The sequence below is a fragment of the Astatotilapia calliptera genome, chromosome 4 (assembly GCF_900246225.1).
Source record: "Astatotilapia calliptera chromosome 4, fAstCal1.2, whole genome shotgun sequence".
In the NCBI taxonomy this organism is placed as follows: Eukaryota; Metazoa; Chordata; class Actinopteri; order Cichliformes; family Cichlidae; genus Astatotilapia; species Astatotilapia calliptera.
Genome location: NC_039305.1, coordinates 19,960,974 through 19,978,189, shown reverse-complemented (window position 1 = coordinate 19,978,189; position 17,216 = coordinate 19,960,974). Strand labels below are relative to the sequence as shown.

At 39.2% G+C, this 17,216-nt stretch overlaps 1 protein-coding gene and 1 long non-coding RNA gene across 4 annotated transcripts; one reads left to right on the top strand and one right to left on the bottom strand.

The window, feature by feature from the left end:
* Positions 1-1,811: 1,811 nt before the first annotated feature.
* Positions 1,812-16,167, bottom strand: slc6a16a (solute carrier family 6 member 16a). Of its 3 annotated transcripts, none has more exons than XM_026165328.1 (12): positions 15,860-16,167; positions 11,562-14,551; positions 10,614-10,771; positions 9,851-9,977; positions 9,603-9,778; positions 6,603-6,713; positions 6,187-6,428; positions 5,854-6,034; positions 4,779-4,980; positions 4,435-4,594; positions 4,177-4,339; positions 1,812-3,048 (listed from the first exon to the last, which is right to left on the bottom strand). In XM_026165328.1, the coding sequence occupies exons 2-12, from the start codon at positions 11,845-11,847 to the stop codon at positions 2,698-2,700; spliced, it is 2,157 nt and encodes a 718-aa protein (XP_026021113.1). In that variant the 5' UTR covers positions 11,848-14,551; positions 15,860-16,167; the 3' UTR covers positions 1,812-2,697. The 3 variants fall into 3 exon arrangements, with proteins under 3 accessions (XP_026021113.1, XP_026021114.1, XP_026021115.1); XM_026165329.1 differs by having other exon boundaries at positions 11,562-11,787; XM_026165330.1 differs by lacking the exon at positions 15,860-16,167 and having other exon boundaries at positions 11,562-11,787; positions 12,385-14,614.
* Positions 2,904-9,266, top strand: LOC113020990 (uncharacterized). Its single transcript, XR_003272254.1, has 3 exons — positions 2,904-2,966; positions 4,193-4,281; positions 8,775-9,266. It is a non-coding gene; the product is annotated as an uncharacterized LOC113020990 (long non-coding RNA).
* Positions 16,168-17,216: the final 1,049 nt, after the last annotated feature.

Below are 17,216 nucleotides of genomic sequence, written 5' to 3'. Positions count from 1 at the left end.
TTAAGTGCTTTTGTGTTGCATGTATGTTCATATATGAAGTATAGATAGATTTGTAAATTTTAATATAATATTTAACATTTCAAGGTTAAAGGGCAAAAAAATGTTACTAAGAAGGCGTGCAAAATATTTGTGTATTGGCCCTATTAAAAACCTAAACAAAAGTGCTTGTATGAATGAGGCAAGTTGTGTAAAGTGCTTTGAGTACTCAGAGTAAAAAAGTGCTATATAAGAACCAGTCCATTTACAACCCACCCATGTTTAGGTATTATTTTCTTGACCAAAAAACAAATGAATGTTTGTGGATCATAATAGAGCAGAGAATCAGGCTGCTGCCACCTAGAGGTTTATTAAAATACAGTAAAAATACTGCTACACTGCACATTTTTTGTGAACACATAAAAACATTGCTGTGCTCTTATGAGGTAAAATGATAGAAATACAAAAATAACCAAAACCAAAAAAAAGTAAAAAAAAAACCCTGTCACATTTCAAAACCAGCCTAAATCATTACAGAAATATTCAAACACACACACACACACACACACACACACACACACACACACACACACACACACACACACACACACACACACAGTTACTCAAGGCAGAATGCTTTTTTTTTTTTTTTTTTTTTACACTATGATGATCTCATAGTTTAATGTTGAGCCAGGGTCTACAAACACAGCAAAGAGACTGAGCTGTTAACCAGACGGTGAGCTCAGGTGGAGTGAAGGAAAATGTTTTCCTAGCCTTCAAAACAGCACCACCCGTTACTGTGATCACCAGTAAAACCTTTAATTGGGAAAAAGCTGGTGGGAGTCCTTCATCAAACCACCTGATCAACAGATTCCAATGTGAAGAAAAGAGAACGTTGGCATTATTTTGACAGATTTAAAGTGAAATATATACAATATTTCTATTCATGATATTCTATAAATATTTACAAATATGAAAATAAAAGCTTTGTTTTTGCAGGCCAAAAAACATGTACATGGACCACTAAAATTCTGAGCTGCTGATCTGGTCTGTTCAGTAGCACAAAATTTTGCAGTGCACAGGGTAAGCTATAGAATGGCGATAAGCTCGCTTCTCTTCATTGCAGCCAGCACATTCTTCTTTAATAACTTATGGACGCACAAACTGACTCACTGACTAGCACACTTAGACATACAGACACATAAAAACACATACACATGAGCATACACCAACTATGTCATTCAGGAGATACAAACACCCACATCCAGCCATCTGCCATGACCGGTTGTGGGTGAGGGGTGGGAGATAGGATTTAAAAAAAAGTTCACAAAATCTTTTGAATTTTTTTTTCTTTATTATCTGAAGTTTTTATTTTTCGCTGACTAAAACATTTTTTTTTCACAACTAGTTTTAATTTCCAGTTTGGAACACAGATAACTAAAACAAAAGTTTTTATAGTTTTCAGTTCAAGGCAGAAAGCTGTCTCAGAATGAAACCTTTCATTGATAAAGCTAGTTTGCAGTGAAGGTTGTACGTTTCCTTTTTTTTTCTTTTTTTTCTTTTTTTTTTTTTAAATTGACATTTTGGAATCACTATACAAAACCATCAACTTCAGCAATTTGTCAGTACATATATATATATATATATATATATATATATATATATATATTTTTTTTTTTTTTTTCTTTCTATATTTAAACAACTAAAATATCCATACAATAAGAATGAAAGAAGAAGAAGAAAAAAGAAAAGAAATAGAAGCAAAACAGGAAACAATAAATAAATAAAAAATACATAAGGAAAAAGAAAAAGGAAAGAAAAATAAATAAATAAATGTAGGGAGTGTGTTTTTGTTTCCATTAATGTAACTAATATTTCCTCTAGTCTTCTAGTAGTTAACAAAGTCAAAATCTAAAGCAAAAACTGGCCTGCGTTTTTTAATGTAGTTCATCCATTTCTTCCATCGTGATACAAACAGGTCCCTCTTGTATTTCACATCTGCTGTCATTTTCTCCATTCTGTAAATGTCCATTGTGATGTTCATCCACATGTTCATAGTTGGGCTCTCTGAAGAAAGCCATTTTTTTGTGATGGCTTTTTTGCCTGCTGCCAGTAAAATATTAAACAAGTATTTATCGTTCTTTGTCCATCCTTCTGCCATAAGTCCAAAAAATTGAGTTTTACTTTCCAAAGGTAAATATCTTCCAAATGTCTCTTGTGTTGCTGCATGTATTCCCTTCCAATAAGTTTTAATAACGTGACAGTCCCAGAAAATATGATAGTGATTTGCATTTGTAAAGGCAGAATGTTTTCATGCAAATACATATTAGTCCTTCAGCTAAAAAAAGATCCCATAAGCATTTTTATGAGCTGCTGCATTCACCAGACATGAAAGTAGTGACTGTCACCAGCATGTTGCATACGTTTCCTACTTTAAATCCTTTCAAAAACACAACTGTTTGTTTTATTGTTTATGTACAACTGTTTCTATCTTCTGAACAGCAAAGCTGGTTCAGAAAACAAGTATAGGGAGGCACTAGGAGGATGATACAATATAAATACATAGTTAAAACAACTTCTCAAAGGTTTACTGAATATAAAGACATAAAATCCAAGGATAACGCTGTTCATGGCTCTGCTTGCTTTAGTTTTTTGTCTTTGTACTTTTCTTTCTATTTGAATTTTGTCCTTTCTCAAACAACTTCCTTCTGACCACCATGCTCACACCCCCGTGTCTTGTTCCTCCTCCTCCTCCTCCTCGTCCTCCTCCTGGGAAAGGAGCCGGTAATGTTCGTTGCCCACCGACAGGAAGGCAGGCCTGGGATGAACCTCGTCTTCCCTGAAGTGGACAGGTTGGAAATGGGAATCTGGCTGCTCGGTAGAGCTGCACTTGGTGTACAACTCGCGACGCATTTCCTGGCCGACTTCAACCTGGGAGGGAGTGCTACGGACCCAGCGGTTCTTCACTAAGGAATAGATGTAGCTGACAGGTACAGGCAAGCTGGCAAACACTATAAGCATGATGATCATAGCCAGGGCCCAGCCAGGGTACTCGAGAGTCATCTCAGAAGCCTGAAGAGGCAGAGACACAGAGCTTAAGAGTGACAAACACCGGCAGAATTACCTTTGGCTGTTAGATAAATGTTTACTTGTGGGATTAAAAGGAGCTATAAAATTAAAAAGATAAGAGATGGTTAAGCAACTCGTTACCAAAAGCATAAAAATGCAGTTAACAGATAAGCAGGTTGACGCTACAAAAAATGGCTAACTTCACTATTCTTATGAAGAATAAATACAGAGATATTGTTGTGCTATGTCACAGCAGATGAATCCAGACATAAGTATTTGGATCGCATCTTGGTGTGAGTATAACCACTGCACAGCTGTGCCAATGAAACCACACGCTCTCGTTTACTGATGATTTTGTTACAAGCTTCAGAATGAACGCTCACTGGAAAATATGTCACCAGTCAGCAGGACAACAATCCTAAACATACAGGGAGTCAATATGATGCAGAGGGACAGGTGATGATGAGGTTTAACGCTATAATGTCAGATGAGTTTTTCAGACGTCCACATCATCAGCGTATTTGTTCTTCCCTGCGTAACCGGAATAAACTGCACAAAAATGCCATATGTAGAATAAATATAAACACTCTAGTTCAGGATTCCTAAGGTCAATGTTATTGTCTGACCAAGTGAATCTCCTAATATCAGTATAAATTAAGCACTTTCCATTTGTTGAGCATCACAATAAAGGAAATGAGAATCCAGAACATTGAGATGGTGGTTGCACTGAAGGTCTGTGAGATCATCAGAGTTGATACAAAAAAAGTTTCTTTTCTACTGTTTTGGACACTGTGCTAAAACCACAACATCTTCCAGCATGCACATATGTGTTACACACATGCATATAGTGTGTACTGTGGGTCAGGAGGTTGTCTACTGAAGTGGAGTGGGATGTTTGATCCCAGATTGTCCAGTCTTCAGGACAAATACAATGAATTCTGACTTTCTCCCGATGTATTCATCAGAATGAGTGTGAGTGTTTGGGTGAATAAGGCTTGTGTTAAAAATCACAGTGAGTGCTCATAGTAGAAAAGAGCTATGCAAACACCACCTGATATTTTAAAATGGTAACTGGCTATTTGAAGTTTAAAATCATGTGATTTGATGAAAAGTTGAAGTCGAACATCTCACCGTGCTTTGATTCCAGGCGGTGTACGTGGGCCCTTTGAAGACCATGCGGAGCAAACTGGCTGCCAGAAGACTGACCATCGCCAGCAAACACACATATTTCCAAAGGTACTTGTACACCACCGGAGGGCGCCATTTGAGCATTATTTCAATATCATCCAGAAAGCTGCAATAATCAAAATGCTTTTCTTAAAATGCATCTTTTCAAACAAACATATAAAGACAAAAAAACCTGTGAAAGTCAGAGATAACGTTGCTTACCGATCTGTTCCATAAACCCACGCCACACTAATGGTTTCAAAAATGACCACAATGACCAAAGGCAGGGTTGCAGAGTAGTCATCAAACATGGTCACAAAATAGTTGCCAGAGCGCTGAGTGAACAGTAATCCAATAATGAACCCCAAAGCACAGCTGGACACTAAAAGACAGAAAACATTTAAAGACCACTTCAAAGACAACAAGACTACATTTATCTCCCATAGTACACCACTGCAGTACGAGAATCTTGCACTTTTTTGGTTTTTATGTAGTTTTATTTAAGAAAAAAATAACAATAAAATACAGCAGCAGAGTTTGAACACATGTCAACTGATGTTCAGTACCCGTGAGTAGGGTTCGGTGATGCCCCAAGAGGCTGAAATTGTCCATGAGAGGTGTGAGGATTCCCTGCATTGTTCCAAACATGGTGCTGAGGCCCAGGTTGAGCAGCATGAGGAAAAACAGGGCGGACCAGAAGGGACTAGCTGGGAAGAAGGCCATCACCTCAGTGAATGCTATGAATGCCAGGCCTGTCCCTTCGACACCCTGAACGCACACAAGATAGTAAGATAGTGGAAATACGTGGGAAAAAGCAGATCCACTCAGTCTAACAGACAACAAATGTGTGTTAACTGTGATGCTGTTTCCAGAGCTAATCTATTCCAGTAAATTACCTGTGCACCTTTTGCATAACATGCTCTTTAACACAGAGAATAGGTCTTTTCTTTTTAAATAAAACAAACACCGTGAGATAACATGACTCTTTGTACATCTTGTCCTGTTTCTTTAGTATCTCCTTCTTTAGTATCACAGCTTGCTTTCATTTTTCCTAGAAAACCAGCAAGATACAATTTCCAATACATTTTCATTGTCTTGCCTGCTTGATATTTTATAGCACCTCCTAGATTCTTCGTAGGTCCTGGGAACATCGGCGCTCGGCGCTATAATTGTTACTGAAATGTTCAACTTTGATTTTTGTAACCGATCCAGCATCTTGTGCCTCGTAGGACACCTGCAGTTCTTTCATTTATGCAAAGTTGTCTTTAAAACACTTTGTAATCCTGGATGAGTGAAGCAGCACATTAGAAACTCAGTTTAATACCAGTGACTGCTCTTTATTATTGGACATACCTCTTCCTATAATGTATTATAATACAGACCATATATACATAAGAAATCTCAGCTGTTGTCCTAATTTTCACGCATGCTTATAGATGTGTATTCCCATCTTGTTACCGTTTACACGCCACTTGTTCCAGTTTCTTAGATCCCTTAAACTACTGCAAAAACACTACTGTTTTTTTTGTTGTTGTTTTTTTTTACCTTTGACATGTTGACGTTTTAAACTTTGTGCCTCAAGTCGCTTGTTTTTAATCATGTTGTGAAGCAAAGCTGTTGTTATTAATATCTCAAGATTACCTTATTCATCTCCTGCTCCAGACTGCAGTCAGTGATTTTAGGACCCACCATGGAGCTGTAGAGATGGTACCACTCTCTGTATTCAGCTAAAGTCACAGTGCTTACATCTGTCATGTTGAACCATGGCCACCAATGCTGGTTAGATCCACTGGACGCCAATAAGTTTAGTACACTGAGATTTCTGAAAAGGTTAAACACAAAAATAATAATTAAATCTAAGATAACCAATCAAACAAGCAGTCCACCTTAAGATTGTTACGGCAGTTTGCCAATCTAAAAGTGCTCGCTAGTTGGATTTGAATTACCATTTCAATCATGCACAGACATACGTACTCAGCCACACAACGTAGTGCAATGTTCTTGGCACGGAAACCGAGCACGATGAAAACCACTAGAGAGGCCAGCACGGATGTCATGAAGTTGATGCAGGAGACCATCAGAGCATCCCTGTGGCAGTTGTTGTGGACTGGATTGTAGGAGGAGTACGCGATAACAGAACCATAGCCCAGGCCCAGGGCGAAAAACACTTGTGTAGCAGCCTGTCGCCACACCTGCACGTTACCCCAGATCTCCAGCTGCAAATATGACAAAATAAAAGCATCTTTAGGTTTACATTCTTTCGTCAAAGCTTAAAATGTTTTATTATGGTTTTTTTTTTTTTTGTAATCACTGAGGTGTTTGTCTTTTGTTAGTTAAATGAAAATAAAGAAAAGATGTCAAGAAAAAGGAAGAGAGAGAATATTGCTTACCTTAGGATAAAACATGTAGGTGATTCCTTCCAAGGCACCGTCCAACAGTAATCCTCTGATCAGGAAAATAAAAAGCACCACATAGGGAAAAATGGAGGAAAAGTACATCACCTAAGATTGGGAAAAAGAAATGGATAATGATTTCAACAGTGCAGCATTTTGTAAAATATGATCATTTGCTTTTCTCAATCTCACTTCACTATTAAAAATTAAAGTTTACCAGTTTACCTGCCAAGCACCAACCCTCAGGTTCCTCAAATTGCATACTTTTATTTTTAAACTTAGTAATTTGAGTGCATACCCAGCAAACACGGGTATGCACAGCACCAAAAAAACTGAACCGTAAATGTTAGAATGTTTATGGTGTTTTCATGTAAATATTGCATCAGCCTCTCTTACAAGGTGAAAAACACAGATTAGAGTATTGCAAAAAATTGTCTTTTTATTTATTCACAGTAACAGTCGCTTCAAGGTGGTTTTTTTTTTTTTTTTTTGCAAGGCACGGACATGACAATAATAAAAATAACCCCAACAATCACACGGCATGTATGTGGTTTGTACCTTCCTATGAACAAAGACCATGGTAACTTGAATCATCATTGTGGTAAACGTCCACAATGCAGGTTCAACTTTCATTTTGGAGTGATTTGTATGGGCTCAAAATGTGGTCATAAATATTTTGTACTTGTAAATCAGTTTTGTACTTGTAAATCAGTTTTGTATGTGTAAAAAAAAGTTGTGTGTGCGTAAAAAAGATTTGCATGTGCAAAAAAAAAAAAATTGTGCGTGCGTGAAAAAGATTTGTATGTGTAAAAATAAATAAATAAATTGTGCGTGCGTAAAAAAGATTTGTGTGTGGACTTTGCCAAAAAACCCCTGCAAGTTACAAGTACGAATTTTGACCCTATTTTTCTTCCTTTAAGCTGATTGGTCAATGTCATGTCAATCACAAATTAAACAATCCAATCAGAAAACAGATGGGTTTGGCTGTCGGAGGGGAACTTTTTTGAACTGCAGGTCCTTGAAGGGTAATCTCTATATAAATATCTGATAGCAGTTAGGTCCCCTTACTTTCAGCTGCTGTTGAAAGGATAAAGTTGTGGTATATCAGTGGTTAGAAATATCATTATTACTTTAGGATTAATTTAACACAATGTCAGGGCTGACCCGGACCATTGCTGTGAGTCACAGTGCGCAGCATAAAAGTCCTTTCACATCGGATGCAGGATGTGCTGCTAATGCTAACTGCTAACTAAAAGCAAAGGATCCAGAATTTGTTGCGCTGGCTGCTGGGCTCTGTGGGTTTTTGCAGCAGCTCTACCTGTACTAGATGCACCTGCTCCTTGTCGTTTTTATCTCTGACTTTATGTCCTCTACAAGAGTTTCTGGGTTTTTTTGCTAGTTCTTCAAATGTTCAATAAAAACATGTATGCTAATTCATAATGAAGAAAGCTTTGTAATGAAGACTGTCATTTCCAAAACACTGCCCCCCCTGCGGTCCGCAGCACTGTTGAAAAGGCTGTGGAAGTCCCTGTATTAAACACGTAGTCCTGTGACACAAAAATCACCAAACTCGGACGACCACAGACTGTTTTCCTTCGTGGTGATGAAGGAAAACGCTGGGTTGGCATGTAAAAGGGCATTTATTCCCTTCAAAGGCCTGCAGTTCAAAAAAAGCACCCCTCCGACAGCCAAACCCATCTGTTCTCTGATTGGATTGTTACATTTGTGATTGACATGACATTCACCAATCAGATGAAAGGAAGAAAATAGGGTCAAAATTCGTACTTGTAACTTGCAGGTTTTTTTTTGGCTAAGTCCACACACAAATCTTTTTTACGCACACACAAATCTTTTTTACACATACAAATCCTGATTTACAAGTACAAAACTGATTTACAAGTACAAAATATTTATGACCACATTTTGAGCCCATAGGATTTTCCACCATAACTAGACATTGAGAAAAGGCTGTCAGCCAACAGTTATCAAATGTCAACATATTTACTGGGTAAGTGCAACATTTGGCGCAAGGTTATACAGCCAAATGTAAAACTGTGGTTGTCATCTTAGCCATTCTACCCAAGTTGATCACACAAAGCGCCTCCTACTGCAACTCTCATTCACACAATGCTTTTACCTTTGCTTTAACACTTTTTCTAACATTCACAGAGATACATCAGGAGCAACTCTGGGTTCATAATCCTGCCAAGATTACCTTGACATGAAGCCTGGAAGAGCTACCAACATTTCGATTTGTAGACATCCTGCTCCATCCTGCTGAGCCACTGTGAGAAGGTCCCACTAAAAATATTTCTGCCCATTTTGGAAGATGCGTTGTCAGTGCAGGTGTCCATGTTTAAGATGGCTAGCTAACATCAGCAGCTTTTTCCCAGCCATTGATTTTGCGTGTCTGTTTCTTAGTGTTAATGTGTACTAAAATGTTATAATCACTGTAGAAGATTATAGTACTGTCAGATACACAAAAAGTTTAGAATAATTGAAAATGCAGTTACTAATTTCCATCGAATACATTTAAGACAAGCTGTCAAGTAAGCACAGTGAATATATGGAAAAATACTAATGTAAGTGGGAACATGGCGTGTCTGAGCCCGCGCTGGAATGGTAGCGCTGGGCAGGATGGCTGCTGTGTTTGCTTCGGATTACTCCTCACCCCCCACCCGACCCTGTGGCTTGTCACGTGTTCCATAATGTTGTGCTGTGGACATTTATGTGCTTTTTTGTGCAGAGGAGTTTTTTTATTTCCTGTTCTCATGCTGTCCTCCCACAGGAGCCCAGCATGAGTAGAGGTCTCTTTTTTTCTCTTGTACTTTCCCATTGTAGTGTATATTTCAGTGTTTGTTTTCTGTAACGCTACGGATCTCCAACCTGAGGCAGAAAAGGGGCGAGCTGCAGCTTATGTTTAACTGAGAGATAACACTAACATTAACACAAACACTTTATATTTGTGTGCTAACGGTGGGACTGGTGTTCATGTACCTTTGCAGAAGACTTGATGCCCTTTATCATTGCCAAGGCAACAATTGCCCAAGCAGCCAATAAACAGCCTGTCATGATGGGGTTAAACTCTCCAGATTCTTCAATGGAATTTGTGATGTTGAGAGCTTTCCGAAACCAGAAATACGACGTTGGGGAGCTGCCTGCGCATTCTTTCACTGTTGATTGAGAAAAGAAAACACTGTAGGCTTCATCAGACATCACTTCATTTCACTCGGTCATGTGATTACCTGTGTCATTGGAGGTTACATTCGTTGGACACTTCTCCCATGGCAGAGGATACTGAAAGGAGTTACCCATGTAGAACAGGCTCCATGCAATGATAACGTTATAGTACAAAGCCACATAAAAACAGACCTGGGGAAGAAGAAAGCATTTATATCAATAAATAATCAGTATTATTAATCATATTATTAAAATATGCTGCAAATTGTTTGCAGCTTCAGTGTAATGCTGTGATTTCTTTTATACTTGTAGCCTACAAGTAAAGGCTAACCCAGGGAATGTAGCCATAAGGTTCGACATTGACCTTAACAATGACAAACAGAGGTTAGGTCTATTTAAAGAAAAATAAACACGCTTTATAAAAACCACAGGCTATCTAGTCGTAGATTTCTGTTGTGTGTGCGGACAAAAACGTTCTTGGGTACTCTGTGTTTTCCCCAACTTGTTACGCAATCAACTGCCAGCACAGACGCACAGCACACTACCTTTCTCATGTTACAGCATGGGTGTGCGTGAGTATATACACACACATGCAGCTTGGCTAAGGTGTTTACAGAAAGGTGATAAAGGCGGTGACACGTGATGCAGGATTGGGGCCAGATAAGTGAAGGTGAAGAGATTAAAAATACTGACCCCGGTGCTACTTTTGAAACCCAGACTTGGAAAAAGCAAGTCAGCTGTCAAACAACAGCAGCCTTATCAGAACACACAGGTACATGAACGTAAACAGAAAAAGGTCTCAGACAGAAAAAAAAAGAAAATGCTCACCATGCAGCTGGAGTAGCCGATCCCTCCCAGCTTTGGAGAGATGTGCTTCCATACACCAATGCTGCCCTGTCGAATGCTTTGACCAGCAGCCAGCTCCATAAAAAACAGTGGAACTCCCACAACCACCAAAAGAAAAACATACAGCAGCATGAAGGCGCCTGGAAGGAACAAAGGAGGAGATATATTTTAAAGGCAAACCCAAAGTCACCTGTAGTTCCAGAGGGAAAAAAAACTTTGCATTTGCACATGTTACAGGCAAACACAGTCTAACTAAGCACATTAAAAAAAACAACAGTTTTTGGCTTTTTTTTTAAACACAAACTCATAATTTGCCATTGAAGCTGGAAAAAATAAGCAAATTTATATGTCAGCAACCTCTCTAAAAGATGCTTGGAGTCTCATGTTCTAACCAAACATGCTGCATGCATGTGTTGTAAAGCTAGAAATAAAATATGGTTTAGAGTTCTACTCTTCTCTAGAAAGAAAAGTCAGTTTCACATAGTGACATTCGCAGGATCTCGTGTGCTCGTGTGTAATTTACGTTGAGCAGGCTAACCACGTTATTACATTAATGCATGTAAGGTGAACTAGCAAACACCATCATAGTTACATGCGGCTGTCTTCTTGTTTGATGGCAGATACTCCCTTCACCCTGGCCAAAAAGGCTAAAATGACCAAAGAAAAAGTGGAAAACAGTTAAACATGAGAGGTTTTTGGACAAAGTTTGTGTTTTTTCCATTGTTTAAGCACTGCTTCCAGCCAAGAGTGATACCATATATGCCCCATAGCTGCAGAAAAGGCTAACATTGTTATCTTTTTACAAAAAACAGCTGAACATGAGAGGTTTTTGGACCAATTTTGTGTTCTCCATGTTGCATTGCTTTGGCACCAAAACAGCTACTAAGTTAATAACTTAAACCTGTAAGTTAATCTTGTCTTAACACTCACCACCTCCATTTTGATGGCAGAGGTATGGAAATCTCCACACATTCCCTAAGCCCACACTGAAGCCCACCTGGGCTAGCACATACTGAATCTTAGAATCCCATGCTGGACGGTCTCCGTCGTCTGTCGCAGCTTCATCGGGACCATCCACAGCTGTGAGCTGAGTTTGGGACCGGCCTTCTTCCATCCAGGTTCTGCCCTCGCTGCCGTCCAGCGGAGGCTTTTCTGTCTTGTTATAAAGAGGAGAAGTAATATGATGAACTAAACCGATTATCAGTTGAAGCTTCATCCTGACGTGTAAGTCTGCACAAAGTCATTGTAGTTATGCTGAGCAAATATGTGTGGCAACAGACTACTCTGTGCACAAAATTATGTAAGGAAAGAATTAAATTATGATGGAAGAACCTTTATCACAAATTTATCAGGGACAACAAAGAGGAAAAGCACTTGCTGTTATGTTGTTATGTTGTCATGTTGTCAAAGGTTATATCACTACTCCTTATCAGTGTGAAAACACACAGCAGTGAGACAATGCATTACGTAATCCAACATTAAGGCATTATCTTTACTCTAACTCGTCATTCTCCCATCACTACGTCAGATGTATAAAGAAATGCTAATGCAGACACTGAATTTCCTACTGATGCTCTTTTACGTTAAAGTCATTCAACTGGCATATTTAGCACTGAGGTGAAGGCTAACTGTGACTGACCTTTCAAAATGCTTCATCAGTACACCCAGGTGTTAGCAATTCATTAGCAAGACTGACATAATGGCAGGTTTAAATGCATATAGAATGCATAAATAATGGATGTGTGTTACTTACTGTGCTCTTTCTTATTATGAAATTATCCAGATAAAAAACTTTGTTGCATCACCTCAATTCTCTTTCATTTAATGTAAACACCAGGGTCATGGTGTGCATTTCAGGGGGAAAAAAAGCATTCAGCTGAATCACCTCCACACTGAACACTAAATGTCAGCTCAGATGAAAGTGACGGATCCAAAATGGCTTAACACAAGCCAAGCTGGCTTCAGAACATGACCTCTCCTGGTATCAGCTGGTTAGAATGGAAAATTACAAGACCCAGAAAGAGTTCATGGCTGTTCAAAACACACGGCCGGATAGGGCAGGTGATTTCAGAAATATCCATGCCCACATGCATAGAGTGTGAGACTGTGACAAATATATGCATGCACAAATAGAAAGGAGGGGAAAGTGGGGCGGACAGAAGCCATACAGTGATGTGTGGTTGGGAGTGGGAGGGAGAAATCCGCTGGGAGGTGTTAGGCTTGCATTGGTTCATACTGTGGGTGGTGCTGAGGTGCATGGGTAAACCACAAAGTGGGTACAGTTGGTAATAATATAGGAAAAAAGTTAGGGTTAGGGCTATCAGGGTATGCTGAACAAATAATTAAAAAGTCAACAGCTTGATTAAGCTTCAAGGATCCATGTGTTTGAGCTATAAACTATGAAAAAGTCTGCTTCACACACTCCTGTGAGTTCATTTGATCACTTACCTTAGAGCAAACACACTTTTCTATAGAGCTGAAGTGACTAGTAGATTATTTGATTGGTCAACTCCTTGGAAAATTTAGCAGTACATGGAATATACTGTTATGATTTACTTGATTATTAAAAGGTGACCTTAACATTTTTGAAGTAGCATAGGATCATCTTGTCTGAGAGCAGAACAAAAGGTAGCCGGCTTCCAAAGAGGAGCTTTGAATGTCCTTCAAGAAGAGTGGAGAAATATTCCTGAAGACTACTTAAAGAAATTACAGATAAGGTAAAATATGAGAACTCAGACTGCGTTGATGAATAAAGATGGTCATTGACTGTTAAGCTCATTAGAATTGTACAAACTCTGTTTTTGCCTTATAAACTGTACTTCCATGTATGTTTACATGTTTCAATAAATCACTGCAAATACTTTCTACTAGTGAAACAAAGAAATGAGGTTGGCTCAAGACTTTTACACATTACTACATCTCTCTAACATCAAAACAAGTCATCGGCATGAGCCTGCAAGTACAAGTTGATACTGTTCAACTCTTCAGTGTTTCACTGTCTTTGCTATTATGAAACCACAAGAACATAACAAGTCTGTATTAGGTTTTTTAATTTACTGAAAAAGATTATCAATATATACACATTTGACAAATGAGAGGGTTTTGTATTTGTATTCAATGGTTATTTCCACTTCTGGCTGATATGTTTCTAATTTTGAACACATTTTCCCACTTTAAAATACATAATGCAGTGTCTCTCAAAATAACTACTGGGTTTCTCCCCCCTTTCCTTTTTGCTATACTTGGTTAACCCTAATTGTCCTCCTTTCACCAACAAACCCCAACACACACACACACACACACACACACACACACACACACACACACACACACACACACACACACACACACACACAAGCACACGTGCACTGGTTGTAAATTTGTGTCTCCTGGTCAGTGAGCATCTGTCCCAGGAACTGTTTGGGAAACAAGGAACCACTCTTCTATGTTTCTACTCTGGATAAAATCATGCAGCAGTGGTTCAGCCGTCCCTAAGGTGTAGAATTACTCAGTGAAGAAGCTCGATCATGACAGCCACATGTGAGACCAACGTACTCCAAATCAACGCCGGCAAGACAAAGGAGATGATCATAGATTTCAGCAGGAAGTCACCCCCTACAACACCGGTGAACATCCAAGGGAAAGACATTGAGATAGTGGACTCTTATAAGTACCTGGGTGTTCACCTCAACAATAAACTGGACTGGACTACAAATACAGACATCCTGTATAAGAAGGGCCAGAGTCGACGCCACCTGCTGAGGAGACTGAGGTCCTTCGGAGTCTGCAGGACTCTGTTAAGGACATTCTATGACACTGTGGTAGCATCTGCCGGGGGAGTGGATGCAGGGACAGGGACAGGAGCAGGATTGACAAACTGGTGCGGAGGTCTAGCTCCGTGCTGGGATGTCCCCTGGAGTCTGTGGAGGTGGTTGGCGAGAGGAGGATGTTAGTAAAGCTGACATCCATCATGAACAACCCACATCACCCACTGCATGAGTATGTGAGTGGGCTGAGCAGCTCCTTTAGTCAGAGACTGAAACACCCTCGCTGCAGGAAGGAGCGCTTTCGCAGATCATTCATCCCAACAGCAGTTAGACTCTATAACTCCTCAATCACAATGTCATAAGTCACTGGACACTGTGAATATCCACGGTCACCACTTCATGCATAATGGACCTTCCATGTGTATGGACATGTGCAGGTATATATGTATGTATATGTATACATATGTATATTTAGTGTATACATGTGTATGTGTACATGTCTATAAATAGGAATAGTAGTGGTACAATAGCTATATCAAGCTATATAGTTTATGTCTTCCATATTTCCAACCATATCCATAATCACATACTGTGTATGCTACCATTGTATATTATCTTTTTTCATTGATTGTACTTATTTGTATTTTTGTATTTCCTTCTGATATCTGTACCTGAGCTGAGGTGATGCAAAAATTTCCCCGTTGTGGGATCAATAAAGTCTTATCTTATCTTATCTTATCTTATCTTATCTTACATGTTGCTATAACCAAAACTGTAATATGAGCATGACAATTTTCCCTGAATGCAGCTGGCTTTACCATACAGCTTATCACATAAAGGGTTGTTCATTGCTATTTATAATTCAGTTTGAGTAACATAGAGCTATAGATGCTCGTGGCTCCATTGTAAATGTCCAGTTTAAAAACTGATGAAACTGGTGATTAGGATGCTAGAGAGCAGCCTTTCATCTCGGAGGGCGTTTGCATCCACAGATCAGATAAAGGTTTAAGAGCTGTGGCAGATTTTATCATCTGTGCTCAAAGTTTAAGGGACTAAAACAGACACAACCCCCAAAACAAAACAAAAAGAAGATAAAGAGAGACTTTAAAAAAAGTTAATGACTGTATATTTGGCTGCAGCTTGCTATATGCAGCAAACCATACTGTATGTCACTGGGTTTAAGTTTGGTTGTGTAGGTGCTGCTCAACATATAAACAATGAGTGCATTCTTGTGTAAGAATGTATAGGGGGGCTTAATCATAGTGAGGTAGCATACAGCCCTAACGCACACATGACTCATTACATAACTGACAAAGGAACCAGCCAGCAGTATGCAGTGCAAACAATAGTAATAACAAGACCCGTTTTTTCGCTGGAAAAAAAAAGTATGACTGAGATTAGAGCTCACAAAGCCACACTATTAAAGAATAACAGTCGAATAACGATGTGCTGTGGACATACCATGCTGACAGCACGGTCCCACTGAGGAGTAGAGTTTCCAGCAGTCCTGGTGTTAGTTTCTCTGCTCGTCTTCCCACAGGGCTTCTTTTAAAATAGTTTCCTTTTCGTTGTTTCTGATAACAATCGGGGTAGCAGATAAAATTTATACGGGGACAAAAGCCTTGACCAGGTTTGACAACTTGCGGACACGTTTACGAGAGCTGGAACAAACCGTGGTCAACAAGTCAAGAAGAAACGAAAGAGAGGAGCTGAGCCAATGGGAAGACCGAAGGGGCTGAGCTGCCCTTCCCCAAAATGGGAAGCGGGGCTTGACAACACAAGAATACACACTGCTGCTGGATTACTGTGTGGAACCTGCACGGCTTGACAGTGAGCACACTGAACTCTCACACTTGACTTAATTATAGGCTGCAGTCATGCGCAGAAATAAAAGTCATTAGTAGATTAATTAAAGCTCAGAGAGCGCAGAAGAGTGCGCCGTCTGTGCCTTACTTTACGCACAGAAATGCACAGAAATCAACAAGTGGCTCATAGTCAGTGTGCATTGGGAATAACTCAGATACTAAACTGCAATACACGGGGTTTTGTAACGAAGCTGTTTTTGCGTGAAGTCATTAGCATTTGTAGTTTAAAAAACCAGCGGGGGTATAGGTTTTCTGAGAAATATTAACATGCTTCAACAGTGCTACTTGAAAAACAATTAGATTGTCACTACAAATAAACAAAATTGTGGGCTCTTTGCATAAAAATGGGTACTGATATTAAATATATATGACATGGATTAGGATTAAAATAAAAACCTGTCTGTGTCCACAAAGCCACTTACGGTATAGTATTATGAATTATTTTTAGTAGTAGAGTAGCTGCACTCCCCCTGGTGGAGAAAATGTGTCACAACGACAACTTATACCAAGTCACCCAAATGGTAATCCACTGACTTGAACGTTGTGGTTCCAGTAGTGCGATTAGAGGAGCAATGAATCAGAGCGGTAATTCAACTGAGCATATTCATGAATCCATAAAGGGAAACATTTAGGCTCTTAAAAGGAGATAAAGCTCATATTTACCTGTTCACATGTTGAAAAGAAAAACAGCCTATTAACATTTTTTAAGGGATAGTTTCATTACATTTGTAATGAAACTATCCCTTAGATAGTTTCATTACACAGAGATTTACACCTCTGTGTAGGGACAGAGATTTACACACTGGACATCTTTGTACTGAAGGAGTAACCATGCAGCTAGAATGCACATTATAAGTGCTCTTCTGCAAGGCAAAGCTCACAGCAGGATAGTAAATCCTAAACTAATTGTACAGCTGAAAATGTCTTGTATTACTCACTATCACATGCAATAA

What these genes read in the sequence shown, in the direction of transcription:
- slc6a16a (XM_026165328.1), bottom strand. Translation starts at nt 11,847, where the DNA reads ATGAAGCTTCAACTGATAATCGGTTTAGTTCATCATATTACTTCTCCT. An exon ending in TGTAACCTCCAATGACACAG is followed by an intron (nt 9,779 to 9,850) that starts GTAATCACATGA and finishes CTCAATCAACAG; the next exon opens with TGAAAGAATGCGCAGGCAGC. An exon ending in TCACCGAACCCTACTCACGG is followed by an intron (nt 4,595 to 4,778) that starts GTACTGAACATC and finishes TCTGTCTTTTAG; the next exon opens with TGTCCAGCTGTGCTTTGGGG.